At 42.8% G+C, this 22,370-nt stretch overlaps 1 protein-coding gene across 1 annotated transcript; it reads left to right on the top strand.

The window, feature by feature from the left end:
- Window positions 1–2,318: 2,318 nt before the first annotated feature.
- Window positions 2,319–21,975, top strand: CANX (calnexin). The gene is made up of 15 exons (XM_054287740.1): window positions 2,319–2,385; window positions 10,016–10,204; window positions 10,664–10,737; window positions 11,260–11,318; window positions 11,550–11,691; window positions 12,996–13,077; window positions 14,197–14,389; window positions 15,281–15,470; window positions 15,778–15,891; window positions 16,366–16,522; window positions 16,835–17,050; window positions 17,470–17,589; window positions 17,694–17,832; window positions 17,992–18,080; window positions 18,671–21,975. The coding sequence occupies exons 2-15, from the start codon at window positions 10,019–10,021 to the stop codon at window positions 18,722–18,724; spliced, it is 1,815 nt and encodes a 604-aa protein (XP_054143715.1). The 5' UTR covers window positions 2,319–2,385; window positions 10,016–10,018; the 3' UTR covers window positions 18,725–21,975.
- The last annotated feature ends 395 nt before the right edge of the window (window positions 21,976–22,370 follow it).

Here is a 22,370-nt window from a genome sequence, read left to right as displayed (position 1 = left end):
CTGTTGCCTCTCACCTCTGAGGTGTGCATGTTCAGGCTCTGCCAGGCTCACCACACTGCCTGAATTCTGCCTTTCCAACTGCACTGCCAAAGTCAGAGGGCAACACCCTTCCTGAGTGTTTGTCAGTGGGACAAAGCAAATCTGCTGCAATAAAACCTGAACACACCAAAATGTTTTTCCTTGACAATGTCATGTTTGCCATGTGGTATCTGCCATTCTCTTTCTTTCATCTTCCCCGCCCTGGCACTCTGGAGTCTAAAAATACCACCTTCTCAGCTGCCAAAGCAGTTAAATCTCTGTGCATGTTTCTTCTGTTTCCTTTACTCATCCTTTTGCTTTCTTTCTGGATTATCCCTCTCACGTGCTCATTCTGTATTTCTTTTATCTAAGTTCAAACATCTCGAAAATCCCCACATAGGATATGCTTTTAGCAGATTTTTTTTTTTTTGTAACTTGCAGTGCTCTGTTCTCGTCGATGACAAAGCAGCATAGGCAGGAGCCAGCTCCAGGGCTGCCTGCCTGTGCCATGATTCAGCAGGTTGTAAAAGGAAAGAATGTTTTCTTTTTTGGGAAAGGGTGGGAGAGAAAGGGGAATCACATGTGTATGTGTGTGTATATTTGACTTCCTGGTGTTTCTGTGATTTCAGCAGGAGTATTATGCTGTCCTGCAGCCATGTTGCAGTTAATAGCCTGTTTCAAAATAAAGGATTGAAAGATATTTGGTGGAAAAAATGGATTTGCCTAGATTGAGGAGGGCACTTGCTAAAATATACTGCTTTGTTACTCTTTAAAGTATTTTTCCATAATGTTTTTAGGTTCTTCTTTAAGCATTTGATATCTCCTGTGCTGCCCTGTTTGCGACTGTTTCCCTGCCTGTCTGCATCTTCTGCTCAGTCTGGGTATAGCTCAACAGAGCAGTTTAGGAGCCAGTTTGGTGTCTTTCTGGAAAAATGTGTTTGATTCCAAACTTCAGTGCAAGCAGGGATTTGCTGATTTCATTTATGCTGAGCCTTATTTCTGAATGCTGGGGCCCTGCTTGCTTTGTCCTAACACGGTGGAATTTTCTCTGTGGGGAAACTTATACTGCTGACTCATTGCATCAACTCAAAACAGATTTATGTTTACAAAGGAAAAAAACCACCAACCTTTTCTTTCTTACTTTTCTCTAGTAATATATTGGATTTGTTATTCCTACAGAATACCTCCTATCTCCGGGAACATGCTGCAGCCCACAGATCACATAGGAGCTCGCTTTGAGCTGGGTGGTTCAGACACAGCTTTCTATGGAGCTGCTCTCAGCTGGTGCAGCTCAGACATAACTCAAAGGTGCTGTAACTTCCAGGCTACCAGAGCCTGTTTTCCTCATCATGGAATTGTGTCCCCTGTCCTCCCACATGGCTGTGCATGTGGCAGGACACAGAGACTCGTCAAGTTCAATCTTGACCTTGTTCACATGGTCCCATCAAACCCGGCATCACCTTCGGCCTGTCTGTCCCATTGGCCCACCAAGGATACTTTTTCTGTATTTCCCTGTGTTTCTTTAATGATTCGATGTACAAACATTCAACATTTACACAGTATTTCACCTCTACAAAACTACGGTACTTTCATTTTCAAAATAGAGCACAGGTTAAAGGTTCTGGAATTGCACAAAGCCTTTGGGCAAGCAGCTGCTGAGCAGCACTGCCACGTTCTGAACACGCTGGAGTCTGTGTCACTGTTCACTATTTTATTAAACCCTCGGCTTGTAATTGAGGAAAAGAACCACGGGATACACTGAATTTGCTGAATAGGCAAGAAAATCTGAACACCCTTTCTAAGGAACGAGAAGACAAAAAGACGGCTCTGCTGTTTAACACAGCGCTATTTTGTGGGCCGGAGGGTGAGGGGCGTGAGGGGATGGGGGGGGGCGCGGGGAGGGCGTGAGGGGCTGGCCCCGCCCCCTGCCGCCCCCTGCCGCCCCCTGCCGCCCCCTGCCGCCCCCTACCGCCCCCTACCGCCCGCAAGGCCCCGGCAGCCTCCGCAGCGCCCCTGGACCGACACCCAGTGGGACCCCGCCCACATCCCAACGGCCTGCCCGCGACCAGCCAATCAGCTGGCACTTCCTGCAACCCCGCCGACCAATGACAGCGCTCCACGAAGGGCAGCGCCGTTGGGGGCGTGTTTAGAGGCGGGCCGGATGTTGATCGGCGGTTATATTAGCCAATCAGAGCGCAAATCTGATGGCTGGGCGGGCGGATGGGCGCGCTGTGCGCCAATGGCAGAGGCTGAGCGCCGTGAGGCGGGGGTGGGGCTGGCGCGCGGCAGATAGGCGGGCGGCGGCGGGCGCGCGGGCACGTGACGGAGGTGAGGGGAGCCCGGCGGCGGTGGCCGGGGCGGCGGAGGGTGAGTGTGTCCGTCCGTCTGTCCGTGCCCTCCCTGCACAGCCGCTGCGGCTCCGGAACATCGGGGCGGGGGAGCGGGGAACGGACCCGCCCGCGGCGTGAGGCGGTGGGGGAGCCCGGCCTGTCGTGGGGCGTGCGGCGGGGCGCTGCTGGGCCTGGGGTGTGGGCGGCCCGTCCGTGGTCCCGGCCCCATGCCGGGGGTGGGAGGAGGCGGGGACCCCCCGGAGTCGGGGCGGGAGGGACGGCCCGGGGAGGCCCCTGAGGCCGGGGGCGGGCGCGGGGCTGCGGCGGCGCCGGGTCCCGCCCGGCACCCGCAGGGCTCGCAGCGGCCTGGGGGGAGCGGCGGCTCTTCTGGTAAGTTCTGGGAGCGCCGCTCCGGGCGCCGGGGCCGCGTGGTGGCACCGGCAGGGTTTGGGTTTTATCTGGCTACGTGCTCCATGTCGGAAATAGTCTGGAACGTGCTCCCCGTGAAGCCCCGCAAAGGGCGATCGGGGGTGGGTGCAGAGCGCGGCGTGGGCCTGGCTGGGGCTGTGCGAGGGGAAGGAGAAGCCTCTGGAACGGGGGAGCTCATGGCGCGGAGCTGGAGTCCCAACAGGTGAAGTGCAGGCGAGGAATCTGCAGCAGGAAGACCAGAGAATTTAAAGGAATTGAAATGTCTGCTTTGATTTTTGACCCCCAAATATCCTTAGCATTGGGTGTCTTTAAAATAGTGTATAAATGACATCTCACTTCACATTTCTGGCTGAAGATTGTGTTGTGTGCTTTTAAAATAAAAAAGCCCCCACAGCTTTGAATTAAAGCATGTACAGTACACTGCTTTCTTATCTGTACTGATTCTGAAGTGTGAACTTTCACATTCAGGTTTCTGATTCGGAACTTTCTAGGCTACAGAAAGAGAAATGCTGCAGGTGATTTGCTTGTGAGGGGAAATGGACGAGTATTAATGGCAGTAGTAATGGTAAAGGTCCAGACCTCAAGATGGTCAATGTTAACATAATTAATGCTGCAGAGCTTCTGCAGATCATCGTGGAAAACTCTTTCTGGAACTTATTTAGAGTATGTTAGATGTCTGAAAACTGGTCTCTAGGCACGTAATGTATTTCTAAATGTAGTGTGTTGACTTCACGTTGTCAAGTAAGCATGGTTATCACATGGGTTTTATGGGGCAGTCTTGCACGTTGTGATTTTGGTTGTTGCTAAAGTACTGCAAAGAGATAGCAGAACTATAATAATGTATGAGCTAATGCAGATAAAATAATGGTTAAATATAGGTTGGTGTATATATTACTCTACGTTCACACTGAGGTGCCTGACTTCAAAGACCCCTTTATTCTTAATTTGGCTGTATTTGATGGGCTTATGCAAAACACTTTATTAAATTGGGAAAAGGTTTGAGTAAAACTTTGTGTTTGTATTAACTTCTAGTATTTCTAGTTTAAAAAACATTATGAAGAAGATACTTGTGTATGATATGTAAACTGCTTTTTGGGATCAACTGCCCTCCTAGGAAGGGAATCTAGTGTAAAATAGTAAGAAAGTTTTGAAATTCCATCCGTTTACCCTCTCATTTGGTGTGCTGTAGCACTTTCCCCTGAATAAATGAATAAATCCTTTACAGAGAATGCACTGAGACTTGTCCTTAGCTCCGTCTTTTACTTCTTTTTCTGGCCTTTGATTTTCTGCTTCTGGTAGTAGTCATGGTGGCAGCCTGTTCTTGCTGGAACCAGTTCTGTAGCAGGGCAAACTTGCATTGATTTCTAGGTGTGATTGTCTCAAAGATCTTGGGGTCCCTCCAGATCTGCCCCCACTAATACAATTTTCCCAGCAGCCCATCTGTTTGATGAGGTCAAAAAGCCTCATGGTTCTGTCTTACCCTCCAAGGACTTGCAGTTCTGCAGGAAGGATATCTGTGCTGACAAACAGTATCTGCTTTTTGCTTCTGTACTGGATCTGCACTGTTGTACATTATTTTTAGAAACTGGCATATTTGAAATGCCTATTAAAAGCAAGCTTTGTTGCTGTCCCTTTTCACACCTAATCCCTTGCCTGGTTTGTGCTCTCCACAACCCAAACAGGAGGCAGCTTTTTTGTGGGGATCCCCAAGAGACGTTTGGCTAATCCTTTCCAGGAAACTTCTTCCTCATGTAGAAATATATCCCAGCCATTCCTTACTGAAGGGGAAAAAAAAAAAAAAAGGGGGTGTAGGAAGGTAAACCACCACCATGGAGAGAATGGAGAGTTCTTGCCTCTCTTCTCTTGTTAGTGAGGTGGTTTTCTTTAGCCTTGTCTGCTGTTCTTTGAGTTATGATGTTTAAGGCAGAACCTTCACAATACTGGAAGCTGTCCAGCTGAAAAACAGTATTTCAGAGGAAAGAGTGTTGTCTGCATTATGACTTGCTGTATATACATGAACATAATTTTATTATATTCCCTTTAGAGGGGTGCTGAGGCACTGTACTGGCTGTTGAAATTACAATATTTGGCCACAGTTTTCAGCTTCACCATGGTGTCCATCCCCCAAATCTGCCTAAAGACAGGTCAGGCAGGTGCAGGTGACAGACCTGCACTTGGAACTGTGGTATTGAGCTGGCTCTGCTGCCAACAGCTTTAGTTCCTCTATCCTTGGCTACTTACTTTCACCGGTACTGCTACATTTCTTTTTGCTTTTGCTGCTGGCTTGGCCTGGGGTATTGATTCAGGGTTAAAATAACAGAAGGCAGAAGGACTTGGAGCCATCTTAAACCAGCGGCTGGTTCATCATGAGCCTGTGTAAACAGTTACCCTGGCACCGCACAGGAGGCAGGGTGTGCAAGGCACAGGGATTGTGAGATGCAGAGGAGATTTCCTCTGCTCTTCAGTAGTTCTGACTCTAGGAAATTAGTGCACTGCCAAGTGGGGTAACTGAGCCTTTGCTCAAAACCACAGAACTCTCATTTGAGAGGGAAAATGTATATCTGTGTCTCAGCCTTTCTGTTCTGTCTCCTTGCAATTATTTTTGTGTTGTGATGAATCATCTTTATGTTGACTTTAAATTTTTCTTCCCCAGTTCTTGCCTTGCATGAGGCATTGTGCTCGTTTTCACTGGTGTGCTTCTGCTGTGAATGCCCCACTGGAACCCAGTGCTGGGAGCACAGGACTTTGCTAGCAGCATTTGTTCTTCCTTTGCTTGAGTCACTCAGCTGAGACTTCAGGTACTGCTGAAAGAGAAACCACTGATGCTCATCCAGTTAAATTGCATAGGTGTTGTTTGTAGTAAGTGTCTTGTTTTCATAGGATCTATTTAGTCTGACTCTTGAATTATTTTTTTAAAAGAGCGAGTAGTAAACCAGTTAGCCAGTAGCCATTCAAATGTAGTTATACATTCTGAAATATTCTGTATTGTGAACTGGCTTGATGAACCACTGAAATAGATTAGTAACCAAGGAGATGATTAAACTGGTTTTGCAGGCTCTGTTTGACCTGACAGGGGAGTTACTAAACAGTTTGTTCTGGAAGAATGATAACAGAGGGCTTGAAGAACCTTCCTGTTGGCAATTTCACTCTCTTCCAGGGGACATGTATGTTAGGGAGAATAGTGATAAATGTCTGTTGTATGAGTGCTTCCAGTGTTGTACCAGTAATAAAGAAGAACTTTTTCCTTTATGCCTAGAAAAAGGGGAATTCTAAATAAAAATTAATCTTTGAAGATGGATGACTCTCTTGAAAGCCTTGAACTCCAAAGGTAGCAATCACTTAGTCCTACATGGTAGGAGTTGTGCTTTTGGGGTAAGATCCTGATTCTGTTTCTGAATCTTGCTCCAATTTGGTTTTGATTTTACTTTGTGAAAAAGTAAAGTCTGTAGTACAAATGTTTGAGGAGACTCTTTCCAGCACTCTGCTATAGATCTTACAAATCTGGGGTGAAATGTTTCAGCCTTTTGACAGTCAGGTGCACAAATGTCAGCTCAGAAGTTTTCTGGGATAGAAGCTGGCCATGGGCGTGTGCAGAGAGAACAAATCATCTGTAGCACTGACAGTCTCAAACTCTGGGATTGCAGTAGCTTCCCCTTCAATCTCAGTGGTGTGCCAATGTCTGCAAGTGACTGAAGACTCTCTTTTAAAAAAGTACATGGAGTTATCTCTGAATTGAGATGGTTGTTATGGTGAAAGTGATGGTTACACTGAAGTAGAATGGAGACGTCAGAAGCTCTCACCTGTTATGAAAGTGTTCCTTTGTTAATGGCTTTTGGCAATTGCATGATCAGAAATACAGCAACCTGCAGAAATGCTGCACAGTTTAACCTGAAGAAGGGAGGTGCAGGCAGAGTAAAAAATGGCCAAGGATGGTAATTGCTTGGAATTTAAGGAAGAAGTCAGATCATAATAGAGTAGGTGAGAGTGTCTGTAGGTTAGACTGTGAGGTGGCCAACTGAACACCTGTAGTTGCCAGCAAGTTAAAGTTCTACTGAAAAATTGATTTATGCCTGTTTTGTGTAAAACCTGAGTTGTATCTCTCCCCCTCCCTTCCTCTTCTATTTAGGAATAACCTAATTTACTAGGGCATAATTGTGTTTATGTTGTATCCCTAAGGATTGTGTAAAGTGAATTTGAATTTTTTTCCTGTAGCAGTACATCCATTATGGATAGAAATAGTTTTTTAAATATTGAAAATGTGTGCCTCACTTAAATTGCTCTTCTGAGAACATAGTGCCTTTTTTCCTATAATTTAGCCAGCTTTTTATATTGTTTCAGGTTAAACAGAATAAGGAATTTGGCATGATAACTGGCAGGTTGCAGAAGAAGCTACCAGCATGTACTCAAGGTATATGAATGGTAGCTTATGTTGAATTTGGGACTGATTTAATGTGTAGGAAATGTCCTAAGCAGCTTTCTGCAGGGATATAAACTTGTGCAACTGCTTGCCAATGATTGTAAAGAGGTAAGGACATGAAACTGGATTAGCTTCTCTTCAGACTTTTTAGCTTTCTTTTTTTTTTTTTTTTGGTGAGGGGTGATAAAGCTTCCTTGGTAACTTGACCATGAAATACTTCTTCCTTGAAATGAGGTTCAGCAAGGCCTCCAATTCAGACAGAGCATTAGAAGATCAGTGTAGCAGGGTAGATACCTGTGGCTGTGTCAGGAGCACACACACGCAGCAGCATTCTGCCCCTGCTGTGTGGGCCCTGGCAGAATTGTCTGCTTTCACTAAGATGCTTTGACAGAAGAATTTCTGAGGCCACATGCCTTTGCCACTTGGGTGTGAGCATTTACCAAAGTCCATTTGCTGCTGGCAAATATTTTCAAAGGGTTGTAGTTGAGGTGGGATTGTGAAGTAGGTAATTATTACATATGGAGTCAGTACTGGCAGGAAAGTTGTGGGGGATGATTTAATTCCTTCATCAAAACTTTCGTGCTGGTTGGCTACTGGTGAGATTACTTAAAGGATTACTTGCATGCTAAACTGTTAATACCCTTTGCACAAGGTTGGGAGGAGGGGTGCAGAAACTCCTTCCTTTTAGGAAAGAATTGGCTCATTTTTAACTTTGGTATGTTTTTAAGATTAACTTTGTCATATCACTTTCCAAATCATGACATGCTCATTCTATCTGCATAGTATTATTTGTAAGCAGTTATAAAACTGTATTATCTTCCTGAATTTAGTTCTATTTTAAAAATATTTAGTGAGGCCCTATTGGTAAGGTAAGACAAAATGAAACCCTTTCCATGGAAAGGTGTTTTTGTGCCATTTCATCCATGGTTGCTTCAGTCACACGGGGCACATCCAGTTCTAAAGATCACTTTTAAAGATGAAGCTTCAGGCTCTTGTTTCTGTATTGCTCTTATGCTGCTGGATATGAGTTTATTCAAAGAACACATTATCTGTGCAAGAAGAATTTGCAGCTCCAAGGGTACTGATGTCTGCTTGACCCTTTTCAGTCCTTGGTTTTGTGTTGTGGCTCTCACACTAATAAGAGCTGTTTTGAGGTCTGAAACTATTTTCAGTTTTGGCTGTACACTGTGCATTAAGCAAACAAGCTTTGCTCATATATAACAGCCCTTGGAAGTTGTTGTCAGCTATTCCTTCTGGAATGATTGTCCTTTTTGGCTCAGAGGTGTTTGGGTGCAGTTGCCTGAACCGAGTGGGGGAGGTCTCTGCTCCCCCAGAAGGGGAGATCCATTATTTGGCCATAATCCTCAAGGCCATCACTATTGTTGGAAAACTGGCTGCAATTGCATGTTCCTGTAGTGACAAGCTGGGCATGACCTCAGCTCAAGTCTTTAAAATACAATTTTGTTGTAGTTATAAAACCACAGGTATAAAGTTTTTAAATCCTCTCTGTCATTAGCAGTAAGTTAAAGAATAATCTAAGAATGGTAGATCTAGTATGCAGTGTAGTCTTGGAAAATTGGATAATGCTGATAAGCTTTTGAGAGTGTGAACTCTTTTAGTTGCCTAAACGTGCATTGGAAAGTTGGAAGTTTGTTTCCTAGCATGATCTCAAACCCCTACAGGCACTGTTAACTCTGCTTGAGTTGTGTTTGAAAGTCTGCAGGGCTGCAGTGCGAGGTAGGAATGTAAGGGAAGGAGGGAGGGGATGTTTGGTTTTATGCTTGTTTTCAAAAGAAGTTCAGTCTCAGTTATACCTCTGGTTTTGGGAGGAAAATTTGGAGTGGGATTCAAAGGAGAAAAGATGAGCAAGGCACAGGTTGTTGTTGTGAGGGTTTTGGGCAGATAAAACCGAGCAGGGTTCTGGGAATGTTGCCTTCTCTATCAACCTAAAGAGGCAGTGATCTTGTGGCTTTTCTAGGAGGAAAGTCAAATTGAAACCCATTTTACTTACAAGGTATTTTAAGCTACAGCTTGCCATTATCTATCCTGTTTTAGGTGTGACAATGTGCTGAGCACTTTATGAATTAGTTTAGGTGTGATATTTTAATTCTGTAAGGCTCCAGTTAACAGCTACTCTTTCCTTGGTCATCTTGTTAAATTAGAGATTGAGAGAATCAAGTGGAAGTTTCCAGGAGCTTCAACTGCTTGTAGGCATCTGCCAGTAGTAGCAATGACCGTTGGCAGTAATTCTACAATAAAACCTGGGGAAGGGGTTTGATTATTGAAAACACCAGAGCTCTGCATTTAAAAGGATAAAAAATATATTGAACAGGAGATGAGGATTGAGTACTCTGCAAAATTACTATTTTTGAATAAAATAGAAAATTTTATTCCAATTTCTGGGCTGAATGGAAGCTTGAGTTCCTGCATGGTGTATTTAAAGTCCTTCATAAGCATGAAATAGTTTTTCTTTTTAGGCTTTTACAGCCACATATGTTATGGTGTCATGTGTGTGTCTGCTGTCCTGCTTGTGGACTGTGACAGTGTAAGAGCAAAATTATGACACTTCTGCATGATCTGCAGAACGTGTACATGTGGTTCTCCACTGAGTTAATATCTGTTTGATATTAAATACTTAGTTTTATGTTGTGTTCCTTCCCAGCTTTTAGAGCTGTCTCAGGCAGCTGCTGTAAATAACAGAGCTGGAGAGAGAAGTTTGCACTTCACCTGTTGCCTTGGAAGCTCTGATTTGTACTGAGAAGCCTCGTGTGGCTCTGTGTGCAGTGCTGGCTTCACCACTTTGCTTGTCCTGTTTATTCAGAACATGGAGCTGAAATGGCTGCTGTGTGTGACCCTGCTGGCCCTCGGGATCCTTGCTCTCCAGGCACATGATACAGATGAAGACAATGATGCTGATGATGTAGTTGATATTGAGGATGACTTGGATGATGGTATTGAGGATGTAGAAGAGTCAAAGTCTGAAACAAGCAGTGCTCCTCCAGCTCCAAAGGTTTGACATAGAATTCCTTTTAACAATTGAATTAGTGCTTGTGTTTTGGTTAATGGGAGTGTGATCAGAGCTGTCTTTATTTTCTTAGTCTGTTGTAATGTTATAAAAGATGTTATCTAGGAGTAGGGCTTGGAATTAAGTTTGGCTGCTTTGTTCCTATTTTCATGTCCCTCATGTTCTTCCAGAAGACTTACATCACGGATTTCAAGGATACATCTGAGTATCAGGAGTCATTGCTAAAATTTCCAGTTAGGTATATACTTGAGGTTTTGTTGCAGACAAGAGCACAACAACTTGGCACAGGCAGCAATATTTATGTAATTTCTGTGTTTATGCTTCAAGAATGTCCAGGTGAGCTGTACTTGAATGTAGGAGGGAGTGTGAGCTTTACATGCCTGTATTTCTGTAGAATAAAGAATGTGTCTTGAAAGGTGCATAAATGCCTCCCTTTTCCAATAGGTTACTTACAGGCCCCCTGTCCCAACTGGTGAAGTGTATTTTGTGGAATCTTTTGATAAAGGAACTCTGGATGGGTGAGTATAATCTGAAGGATGATTTGGTACAGCAAATAGTGTGAAATGTTGGTGAAAGGCAATGAAACCCTCCCTGCAGAACTTGGATTGTTCAAAACTAAATCAAAGGGCCCCTGTTCAGTTGGGCTTACAGTAATGACTTTTTGAGGCTAGGTGTTCAGATGCTGGGTTAAACCATATTTCCTTAAGTTCTAGTAATAAAGGGGAGGTGAGACCATTGCATGTGGCTTTTTTACTTTCCTGAGGTGATGTGAGGATGGTAAGGTGCTACTTCTGGGGTTTTTTTTCTGTTTTTTACAGGAGCAAGGTACTTGCTCATGAGACCATGGTCCTACCTTGGGGTGGGAAGTAGCAAACATAGAAAAGTTGGTGGGCTTGGAAACAGAACTCTTCAGGGGATCAGGATTCTGGGGTGTAGTCATGAGACAGCAAGGGCTACCTTATCTTAAGGGCAGGATTTTTAGTGTGTGTGTGTGGTGGAGGGAAATACAGTTTTCTAACCATTGAGTGTCTGTCTTCTAGATGGGTCCTTTCCAGAGCCAAGAAAGATGATACAGATGATGAGATTGCCAAATATGATGGTGAGTCTAACCCAGGTTTTGAATGATAAATGTTTATGATGCTGTTTGTCATGTATGAAAAAGAGGTGCAAGTCTTTCTTTTCTGTTTCTCAGCTAAAATTATATTCACTGAAGAAAATGAGAGGGATGTTGATGTACCTGGCTAATAATATAAAATGTAGTTCTAATTTAAAGAAAATATCCATTCAGAAACTTTTAGATAAATGAGTGTTTGATCAATTTCCTCCCCAGGTAAGTGGGAAGTCCAAGACATGAAGGAAACGAAGCTTCCAGGAGACAAAGGGCTGGTAATGGTGACCCGAGCCAAGCATCATGCAATTTCCTCCAAACTTTCCAAGCCATTTGTGTTTGATACCAAACCCCTTATTATACAGTAAGTAAAGAATAATTTGATGTTCTGTTGATCCCAGGGTGACATGATAGCAAGCTGAGGTTAATTCCATAACTGAGCTTTTGTTGACTGGGGGTCTAGATGACGCCAGTTGTTGTAACATATTATTACACTGTTTTGAGTAAGAGTAAAATAGTAACCCAGCTTCCCAAAGTGGGGAGTTAGTAGCTGCATGGGTCCTTCTGAAGGCTGGAAAAGGAAGAAGTCTCTGCAAACTAGTCTTGGTAACCTGTCTTGTGGCTTCAGTTGACTTGATTTAATTGTGGTAACAAGGTCAGGCAACTGACTTTTGTACTGCTAATTGTGGAAGTCCTTGTCCTTTTGAAAGAATGCTGGCCTGTAAGTAGGTCAGGGCACTTTTTTCTACAGTAAACTGCCCCCTGTTTCTGAGGAGAAGTGGACAGGGGGGTAAAGATGCATTTGTTTCCTCCTTCCTGTGTCTTAGTTCATTTGCCATGGAAGATGAACACCTTACATAGGTCACAACTGTTGCAGAAGAATGTACTTGCATGTATCTTAGACTAACAAGTCAGGGGAAAAACATAATTCAGTGAGAACAGTTGAGTTGTGCACTATTAGTGATGTTACCAATTTTAAACAAAGAGTAAATTAATTTGTATTTGCACAAGATTATGAATTGGTCACTTTGCACTGTTTAGTTTTGGCTCAAAATACTAGACTAAAAATAAAGCCCAGTGGTCATCCACTCCAGCTGCTGGCATTGTGAGAGGATCAAGCATACTTAGCTTATTTCTGACAGAGATGTTTTGCCTTTTTCAGGCTCCTTGGCATCCCTAAATACTGTTGTATGCTTATAACCCTAAAGGGGCTTCTCCTAAAATCCAATTGTTTTTGCTTGGTAGTCCTGCAAACTGAGTTGTCTGCCTACTGTAGTAATTGTTGGGAAAATAATTGGTTTGTCTCAATCCCTGTTGAAGTGTCATCATATACTGGAAAGCTTTTTCTTCTTCCTCTCTAGTTCTAGGTCATTATTGTTTAGGCCAGCACTCAATTTCTTTAATCTCTTCTGTCAGGTTAATTCTTATAAATCTTCAATTTTGAAACTGTTTCTCAGGCTCTTGTGAATATTTTCTTAGTCCTTTTTTCTATATGTATCTATATGATGGTATCTTTAATATTCACTGGATAAATGATTTAAAGCAAACAACAACAAAACAGTGTTACTGTTAATTTGTACTGACAAAATTGTAATTGTGTATTGCAAAAATAATTTTTCCTCATGTATAACATGTGCTCTCCCCTCTTCTATCCAAAACTAAAATTAGGTATGAAGTAAACTTCCAAAATGGAATAGAGTGTGGTGGGGCCTATGTGAAATTGCTTTCCAAAACCCCTGAGCTGAACCTGGTGAGTAATGCTCCTACTTTTGGGTATTAGCTGGGAAAGAACTTAAAGTTTTTTCACTTTGCTTCTTTCTGAAGAAACCTTTTTAGTGAAGGCGCTGGGGCCTGATTGCCCAAGTACTTTGCACTCAGCATTTTCCCAGTGCTTTCAGTTGGAGAGGATAAGTACTGAAATGTGACGGCCTCTTGAGTGGAAACTGAAGTTCTCTAATAGCTGAGCAGTTGTAGACCTTTGCCAAACTCTGCAGTGCTTCAGATTTCCCTGGGTTCTAGAACGAAAAAGGAGGTGCTTAGGAGAGTGGCCAGCTCCTAAGGCCCAAGGGCTGCATTTTGTCCTCTCACTGAAGTGGTTTAGCCTGTTCAGACAAAGCTGAACTGCTGGGTAACCTTGCATGGGCTCTTGTAGCCTATGGGTTTTCTTTAGCCATTTTCCTTTTATGACTTGTTATCCATCCTTCTTTTTTTGTGCAGTCTCATTGGAGTTGTATTATTAATACAATTTCCAAACTACTAAAAAAACTCCAAAACAACCACAAACACCCAGAACACAGCTTGGCTGCCTAATCAGTTTCATATGTGCATTGAATTTTCAGATAACATTAGCAAGAACAAATGGACTTGCAGAGTTCAATGATGATTATATCCAGTTAGAGCATAGATTGAGGCATACCCCAGCTCATAAGTGTAGACTAAATGCAGCTTGGCTTCACTTTTAGTGCTGCTTATCACTTGGTGTGAAAGGAACTCAGTGGCCTTGCTAGCCTTTCATTACTGCCAGTAGCTGATACTTGTAATTGATAACTTTTAAAATACTTTGTTGTAATGTAGAGATATACTTAAACATTGTGGGTGTCACACTAATATTTTGGATAACACCTGAGTAGCTGGTGTTTTCCACGTGGAAAGTGGAGCCCAAAGCTGCAAAATTAAATAGCTGTGATAGTTCTTAGCACATAATTTTTTCTGGAGGCTTATATGAGGAGCATAAGCTTTAATGTGGAGACTTCATGGGTTTGATATTCAAGTTGCAGAATAGTTTTTAATGAATTGGGAATTCTTATGCCAGACAATGACTGAAGTTGTATTTCAAGATAATGCAGGGCGTTATTGTGTTGTTTTATAGGATCAGTTCCATGACAAAACTCCATATACAATAATGTTTGGCCCTGACAAATGTGGAGAGGACTATAAATTGCACTTCATCTTCCGGCACAAAAACCCAAAGACTGGCAAATACGAGGAAAAGCACGCAAAGCGCCCAGATGCAGATCTGAAGACTTACTTCACTGATAAGAAGACTCATCTTTATACTCTAGGTATGGTGACTGCTGACTATGCATATTAATAATTACTACATCTTCTTCACCAGAATCTCAAAGTGAGCCAGATGAACAGTTGAATATTTGTCCCAATGCACCATACAACTAAAAACTGTTTGAAAGCTTTAAATGCAAAAACTGACTTTCTATGCAAAGGTTTATTTCATCCTTCCAGGAAGTCTTGATTCATGTAAGAAAGGTCATGCAACTTAATACTTAAAGGACAAACTGAATTTCAGGGCAGTTGTAAGTAACTTGAACTAAGTATGTTTGTAATAATTATCAGCGTGTATACACTGCCTGAATGCTGCCTCTGGGTAACATGGGGTATGCCAAGCTTTAGCTGTGGAGACATCATAGTTTGTTTTAGTTTTGTTTGTATTTTTTTCTGCGTCCATGTACCAGACAAACTCAGGAGTTCTTGAAATAGTGTCTAGTATATTAGCTATCATCAAAATCTTTCAGGAAGTACTTAGGAGTGTCTCTGTCTTTTCCTACTACAGAGACAGCAGTAGATAAAGAAGTGAGATTAAAATCCTCTAAGTCAGTAGTAGGAGGTCTTAGTCAGTAGTAGAATGTGAGTATATACATTCTTACTACTAAAGCAATACTTCCTGTGCCAAAGTCAACTTGTTGTGGTAACTGCTAAATCACTTTACAAAGCTCCATGCTTTTAACACATGTAGGACTTCTGCCAGGAGTCTGCCTTCTCACAGGGTGAGATGTGGTGCATCATCAGTAGTTGTACTGTGGTGTAAGGAGAAATGTTCTTAGCAGTTCTTTAAAGCAGTTGATGGGTAGGTGGTAGCTTGGGTTGTACAGTGATGCTTTATGACTCATGCTTTGTGTAGTACATGCAATGACTACATCAACTTTTTTTCCTTACAGTCTTGAATCCTGACAATAGTTTTGAGATACTGGTCGATCAAACAGTTGTCAACAGTGGGAATTTGCTGAATGATATGTCACCTCCTGTGAATCCACCCCGAGAGATTGAGGACCCAAATGACCAGAAGCCTGAGGACTGGGATGAGAGACCAAAAATCCCAGACCCAGATGCTGTTAAACCAGATGACTGGTAAGGGGTGTTGGAAGGGTGGAATTGAGGGGTGTTGGAAGAGTGGAATTGAGGGAATCTTTAGCCCCATAATTTTGTCTTGATCAAAATTAGTAGTAGTACTTTGCAGTTGGCACCTTGATATGCCATGAGGCACATGTGTTAGGATTGCAAGGCAATTCCTTTCTGAAATCATGGAGTGACCCTGACAGAAGGGAAGGTGGCTGGCTGTCTAGAGCAGTGGGCTGGTTCAGAGTCTGTAGAATCATGCCTTGGGCTTAAGAACTTATGTGTTGTCTATGTTAACACATAATGCTCTGCTCTCAAGGGATGAGGATGCTCCTGCAAAGATCGCAGATGAAAATGCTGTGAAACCAGAGGGCTGGCTGGATGATGAGCCAGAATATGTAGCAGACCCTGATGCTGAGAAACCTGAAGATTGGTAAGTTTGCTACCTCTTGTAAATGGCAGCAATTATTTCATGACTTTGGTACTGACATTTGCAGTTCATTGTTGCTTGCTGATGAAGTTGCTGTTCAGGCTGTTTTTCTCCAAAAGTAGAGGGCAGTGGTCTGAGGACTCATGTTCATCATTCACCTCTGCGTTTTTCAACTCTTCTGTGACTGTAAGCAGAACAGGGCAGGGATGTTTACCTTGAAGTAGAACCTACTTGGAAGGGGCACTGGGGGAGGCTGTGGTCAGGGACTGGCTTTTGTTGATCTTCTGTGCTTCACAGTTCGTCTTTGAAATCCTTGTTCCTTCTGCAGTATATTTATCTACAGACTTACGCTATGGAAACTTTCGGTGTCTTCATTTAGCAGTAGGAATTTAGATTTTCCCAGAAATCAGACATTGTCTGAGTCGTATTCTGTATGAAGGCAAGGGGTGGACTTCAAAACTGAGTTTGCCTTTTCAGGGATGAAGATATGGATGGTGAATGGGAGGCACCTCAGATTGCAAATCCTAAATGTGAGACAGCTCCTGGCTGTGGTACCTGGCAGCGCCCAATGATTGACAATCCAAACTACAAAGGCAAATGGAAGCCTCCTATGATTGATAACGTGAACTATCAGGTTTGTGTTTTCATTGCTTAAGCTGGTGGCCAATAAAGCATCTCTCTCACAAAAAACAGAATGATTTAGATTCAGCAGATGTAATTAGAAATTCAAGTGCAGTCGCTATTGTGCTGTGTTTCAAGTGGACAGATGCAAAGTGCTTTCTTACCAGGCATCACTTCATTGTATTGATTCCCAAAGACTGATGAGTTGCACCTGTAGATGTTGTAATTAAGTGCAATGGATTGTTACATCTCTCCATTCATAATGGGCTGAAAACTAAAATTTGTCTTCTAGTAGATGAGGCTGAATGTGTTTTGTCTTTTCTAGGGTATATGGAAACCTAGAAAGATCCCAAACCCAGACTTTTTTGAAGACTTGGAGCCTTTCAGGATGACTCCTGTCAGTGCTGTGGGACTTGAGTTATGGTCCATGACATCTGACATCTTTTTTGACAACTTCATTATCTGTACTGAGAGAGCTGTGGCTGATGATTGGGCCAGTGATGGATGGGGACTGAAAAAAGCAGCTGATGGTGCTGCAGAGGTGAGAGAGGAAGGTTTAATTGTGTGCTGTGGAGTGGAGAACAGTAGAAGCACCTCTGCTGTTCTCTCTCTCAGCCTTTGTCAATATAACCTGTATGTGCTAAGGCTGAGGGTTTTGCTAAACCAGGTGGGAGCCTCAATTAATAATTACAGTGTGTTAATGGTTGCTCTAAGTAACTAAGAGTACTCACTGCTCTCTTCTGAGATTTTGCTCTGATATTTGGACTGTTTGGCCTAATTCTTCATTTGTAAGCTATAGGAAAAGTACTTGTGCAGGTTAGCTTGATTTTTTTTTTTTTTTTTAAGATCTGAAATACAAATGTTTAAAATTGCAAAAGCCTATTTGAAAATGTTGCAGCTTAAATTGAGCTGCTAGCTTGCTGTATGAGGTGGAATTTGACAGTGCTTTTGGTCTTACAGCCTGGTGTTGTGGGCCAGATGATGGCAGCTGCTGAAGAGCGTCCCTGGCTTTGGGTAGTCTACATCCTCACTGTAGCTTTGCCAGTGTTCCTCGTTGTCCTTTTCTGCTGTTCTGGAAAGGTAAATGCATTTCCTCTGATAATTAGCCTCAGGTGTAAAAATATGTTCAGTAAAATGTGCCTGAATGTCACAAATAATTGCCTGGGTTTGTCATTGCCTTTCAGAAGCAGCCAAGTGCTGCAGAATACAAGAAGACTGATGCTCCTCAGCCTGATGTGGTGGATGATGAGAAAGAAGAAGAAAAAGATAAAGGAGAAAAAGAAGAGGAGGAGGAAGAGGAGGACGCAAATGACGAAAAGCTTGGTAGGTAAACTAGGTAATCTGAATGGGGTTCTCCCTGATAGAATAAACCAACAGGATTGGCAGATAAGAAATAAAGCCAATGGTGAACTGAAGATAAGTCAGGAAGGAGAATGTTTTGGGGGTTTTTTTTGTCATTTTTTTTTCCATTTTCCCTTGAAGAGAAGCAGAAAAGTGATGCTGATCTAGGAAGTGCTAGTCAAGAGGAAGAAGAAGAGGAGGAGGAGGAAGACAGGAAACCTGCATCAGAGGTAAGAGTGCCTAATCTTTGAAGGAAGCTTATGCATTTTCTTTCCTAGGTTGTGTAGGACAGGCCTTACTGCAGTGTTAAAAGTTAACCTGGCTCATGTGACCCTTCCTCCCAGTTCAGAACTTTAGAAAACTTAATCTCCCTGAAGAATAGGAATTGCTGTGGCTGACTTGAGCAGGCTTGGGCACCCTGCTAAAGGCACTGCTGTAGACCCTGCCTTGAGAGGGGAGTGGGACTGTTGGAAGGCAGCTTCTTGAGGCAAAAGACTTACTCAGCTTCAATTGCAGTCAGGATGTGACCTTGAGTGCTCTACACTGACACAATGACTCAAAAATGGGTGGAGTGTTGCTTGGAGTTAAGGGATTCTCCCAGCAGCAGAAGCTGTTGAGTGCTCCCAACAAATGTACATCCACTGAAAACAAAGAATTTGCCTGTTTGCCACAAAGTACTTTAAGCACTAGGTCCTTTCCAAAACTGAGTTCTAATGTAAAAGTGAAAGTGGATTATTTTTCATAGATTTTCTCAAAATAGTTACGAAGGGTATATTTAGATTTTGTTTTATTGATGTTTACACAAATTACTTTCTTGCAGGAGGAGGAAACTGTGAATAGATCACCCAGAAACAGAAAGCCAAGGAAAGATTGAAAAAAGTCATAAGAACTTGATCTGTGATTTCTTTTTTTTTTTTGTTGTTGTTTTCAAACATGGTTCTGGGAGAGGACCTTGGACACCTTACATTGAAACTTGGACAAACCTCAAGATTTCACCATCCACAGGTTCCAGTCACACGATCCAATGTAATGGAGTGTCTAGCAGTAAAATATTTGCAATCATCTGTTTTAAAGAGCATCATTCCTGTAGAAAGAAAGCATTTAATATAATGGGCTGTGGATTTTGGAATGTAACATAACTAACCTTTTCATTTTTGGTTTTAAATATTCTTTTCTGTTCTTAAGTAGATTGGTAGAATTTTTCCAGTCTGAAACCTTGGCTTAATTTAATATATTAATTAGTGAAATATAACAATGAATCTTGAAAGTGCTAGGTGATAAAAATGCAGTTTTGTAACTAGTTTTTTTTACAAATATGTAAATTCCTAAATGCACCAATGTCTTTATACCCCGAAAATTTGGTAATTGTTCGAAGAAAAGTTGTCAATGCATTTGACAGCACCCCTGCCCTCAAAAGAAAAGACAGCTGGGGGAAGATGTATGGGGAAACCAGTAGTGAAACTCTCTAATCAATCAACTTCATTCTTTTGGGGGGAGGGGAAAGAGGAAGAAGGGGTGGAAGGAAGGGGTTAGGCAGTCTAGAAAATATATGCATACTGTGCATGGCTAAAGCCCTGTTAAATGTTGACAAACGATCTAGGATTTGGAGTGGCTCATCTTAATGTGGCATTTAATCCTGCAGAGTTTGCAGATAACCAAGTTTATTTGTTCTTGAACTCTTTTTGTAAAGCTGAGGGTTGCTGGGGAGGTGTGGTTAGGCTACTTCCCCCTTTGCTCTCTGTTCAGCCACCGGTGTTTTCCTCTCTGTGACGATACAGCTCTTCCTGAGAGCAGCTTTGCCTCAGCTGCTGAAGCACTTCACGTTCAGCTCATTGTCAAACTCGATTTCATAGCTAGGCCTGCTCCTTTCCAGGGTCCAAACACTGAGTAGGACAGTGTCCCATATCCTCTCACTGTTGTCACTGTACGTCTGCTGTAGAAATGGGGGAGGTAGGCAGGTAGACAAGTTAAAGTGAGTATTTGTAAAAGAAAAAAACCACAACCAAGATGTCAGTATTGTAGGTGGGGAAGGAGCATGTGGAATCTCTTAACTGGTATGTGAAACTGTTTTAAGTCCTTTTATCTGCTCTTCATGTAACAAGTGCATTCTAAATTATATTGTGAATGTTAGGAAATTCCAATTCCAGCTGAATAAATTTTTTTAAAGTGTTGAGTCTACCATACTACACTGTTTCAAACACCCTTTTTTTTTTGTGGAATGCAGGTGAGCACTACAAGAGCATTACCTCTGAGGGTGAGATGGATGTAATTCATTACACTGTACCAAATATGTTTGCATTTGGATGTCTATGTAGATAAACTTTTGCCTTTGTTTAGAATGAAATTAAATGTCATGAAATTATTCTTCTTGCACTGAACTTAAACACTCCAGTGTTGTTTGGTCATATGATAGGTATAGTGTGTGGAATAGTTCCCAGGGGTTGTGGGGGGAAGAGTGTTCCAATTACCTTGCAAACAATCTAACCAATTACTAAAAGACTCTTGTTTTGGGTTGGGTTTTTTTTTGGTTTTTTTTTTTGTAAAACACCTTTTGCTGCCTGTCCTTATGTTGTATCCCTTGGTTGTTGTGTTTGAAATATTAGTGATCACAAATGCATAGCAGGATTTCTTGATCTCTCTGCAGTGTACAAATAAACTGTTGTAAGCAAGATACTGGAAGTAATTTCAGACTTCTGTTGGGAGCTATTGCATGTTTAGAATGCCTTTGCCTGTTGAACACCTGGTCAATACTGCTCCTTATTGCAAAAATAGCTTATACTCTGACATGGAAGATGTCATAGCTTAAGCATTGCTACTAGCTTGTTCTCAGGACTGTATTTTTATCAAGGAGCAGCTGCTATTTATGACTCTCAGTCCTTTGAGATGAAGTATATGTAAATGGTTTCAATTCAGCTAATGTTTTGAGCACAACATAAAAATTAATTAATCTAATGTTTTTTTATCTTAATATGCAAATTGCCTTAAACTCCCAAACAATCCCTGTGCATACATGTTCTTTCAAAGCATCAAAAGTGAACTTGAGATCTGCTATCAGCTTTTAAATAGCATTATATTAAAGCTAATTGTAAATCTACATTTGCTTCTGCTAATTCTCCTGAAAAAGTCCTGTCTGCATGTTATGGCTTTTTTTGATACCATAGTGTATGCTTTAAATAATCACTACAATAAATGAAGACTTTCCAAAATGGATAGACAAGTTACTTTTTATCCTGTTTTCTGGCTTGGGTGCCTCAGTTTGACCTTAGAATTGCTCTAATTTTTAAAGTCTTGGAGGAAAAATACAGCTACCTGTTTATCCTCATTTCATAAAGCATAGCTGTGTTTTTTAGAGTAGTGAAACTCCACCTGGCTGTAACCTGTGAGCTGTGTTTGGAACTGTTACAGATCCTGGAAGGTATATTTGGGCCTTTTGTGCCTGTGCAGCCAAGGGTGGCAGCTCTGGATAAGGATGCTGAGCTTGAGGTGCTGGTTCTGACAAGGGGGGAGTGTTGGGCTGAAATGGTGAATCAAAACAAAACCCCTGGGCTCTGACACACAAGGCACAAAGCAGACAGCAGCTTTCCTGCTGGAGCCAGTGGTTGGTAGGGGCAGTGCTAGGTCAGGGTGCATCTAACCCACTAACCCCTGCCAGCAGCATCCCTGGCTGTGATCTCCCCTCGCTGCCTCCCTCAGTACTCGATTGTCACAGCTTGAGGCTGTGGCCTCTGCTCTGCTATGAATGTCTGGTTTTGAGATTGACTCCTGTGCCTGAGGAGGGTTTCTTGCAAGTAATGACAGCTTGTACATGCCCATGGTTTTTTCTTACTCTTTCCTTACTCCTCCCTCACAAACTCAGCTCCTCGACTGAGGAGGGTACAGATGTGGGGCTTGTGACTGCTCTGCTCAACCCAAACTGATGGTTAATACCCCTCTTGCCTCGTAGTTTGTGAAAGGGGTTTTTGGTTGATTGGGTTTTTGTTTTGGTTTCTTTTAGTTGGTTTTTTTTTTTTTTTAGTGTTGCTGGACACAACTACTGTGATTTCATGTCCATTTCAAACAGGTACTTGTAGAAGCAACTTGAAAATAAAAATGTAAAAACTAATCAATAAAGAAACTTAAATCTGGTTGGCTTTGTTTGTCTAATTAGCAAAGCTGGCTCAGCCCTCAGCAGGCTCAGGGTGCGGTGACCCGTGTCTCGCGGTTTTGTCACTGCGGGGCCGAGCGGGTTCCGCAGCGGTGCCCGGGACACGGGGCCGGGCCGGGCTCCGCTCCAGCGCCCGGGCTCCTGCCCGCCCCTCCCTGTCAATCACCCGCGGCCCCGCCTCCCGCCTCTTGATTGGCCGGGCCGCCGTCGCTCCGCCCCTCCATACCTGTTCCTTTAAACCGCACCGAGCGCCGCCCCCAGCTCGCCTCCGCCGATTAATTCGCGCCTCCGCGCCCTCCTATTGGCTGGGAGGGGCGTCGGTCACGGCTCGTGACGCGCCGCGCGCCGTGACGTACCCCCCACCCAGGAAGCTCCG

The sequence above is a fragment of the Melozone crissalis genome, unplaced genomic scaffold (genome assembly GCF_028551555.1).
Source record: "Melozone crissalis strain CALT ecotype California unplaced genomic scaffold, PUWL_Pcris_2 ptg000061l_1, whole genome shotgun sequence".
NCBI classification, from domain to species: Eukaryota; Metazoa; Chordata; class Aves; order Passeriformes; family Passerellidae; genus Melozone; species Melozone crissalis.
This window is presented reverse-complemented; position numbering and strand designations above follow the sequence as displayed.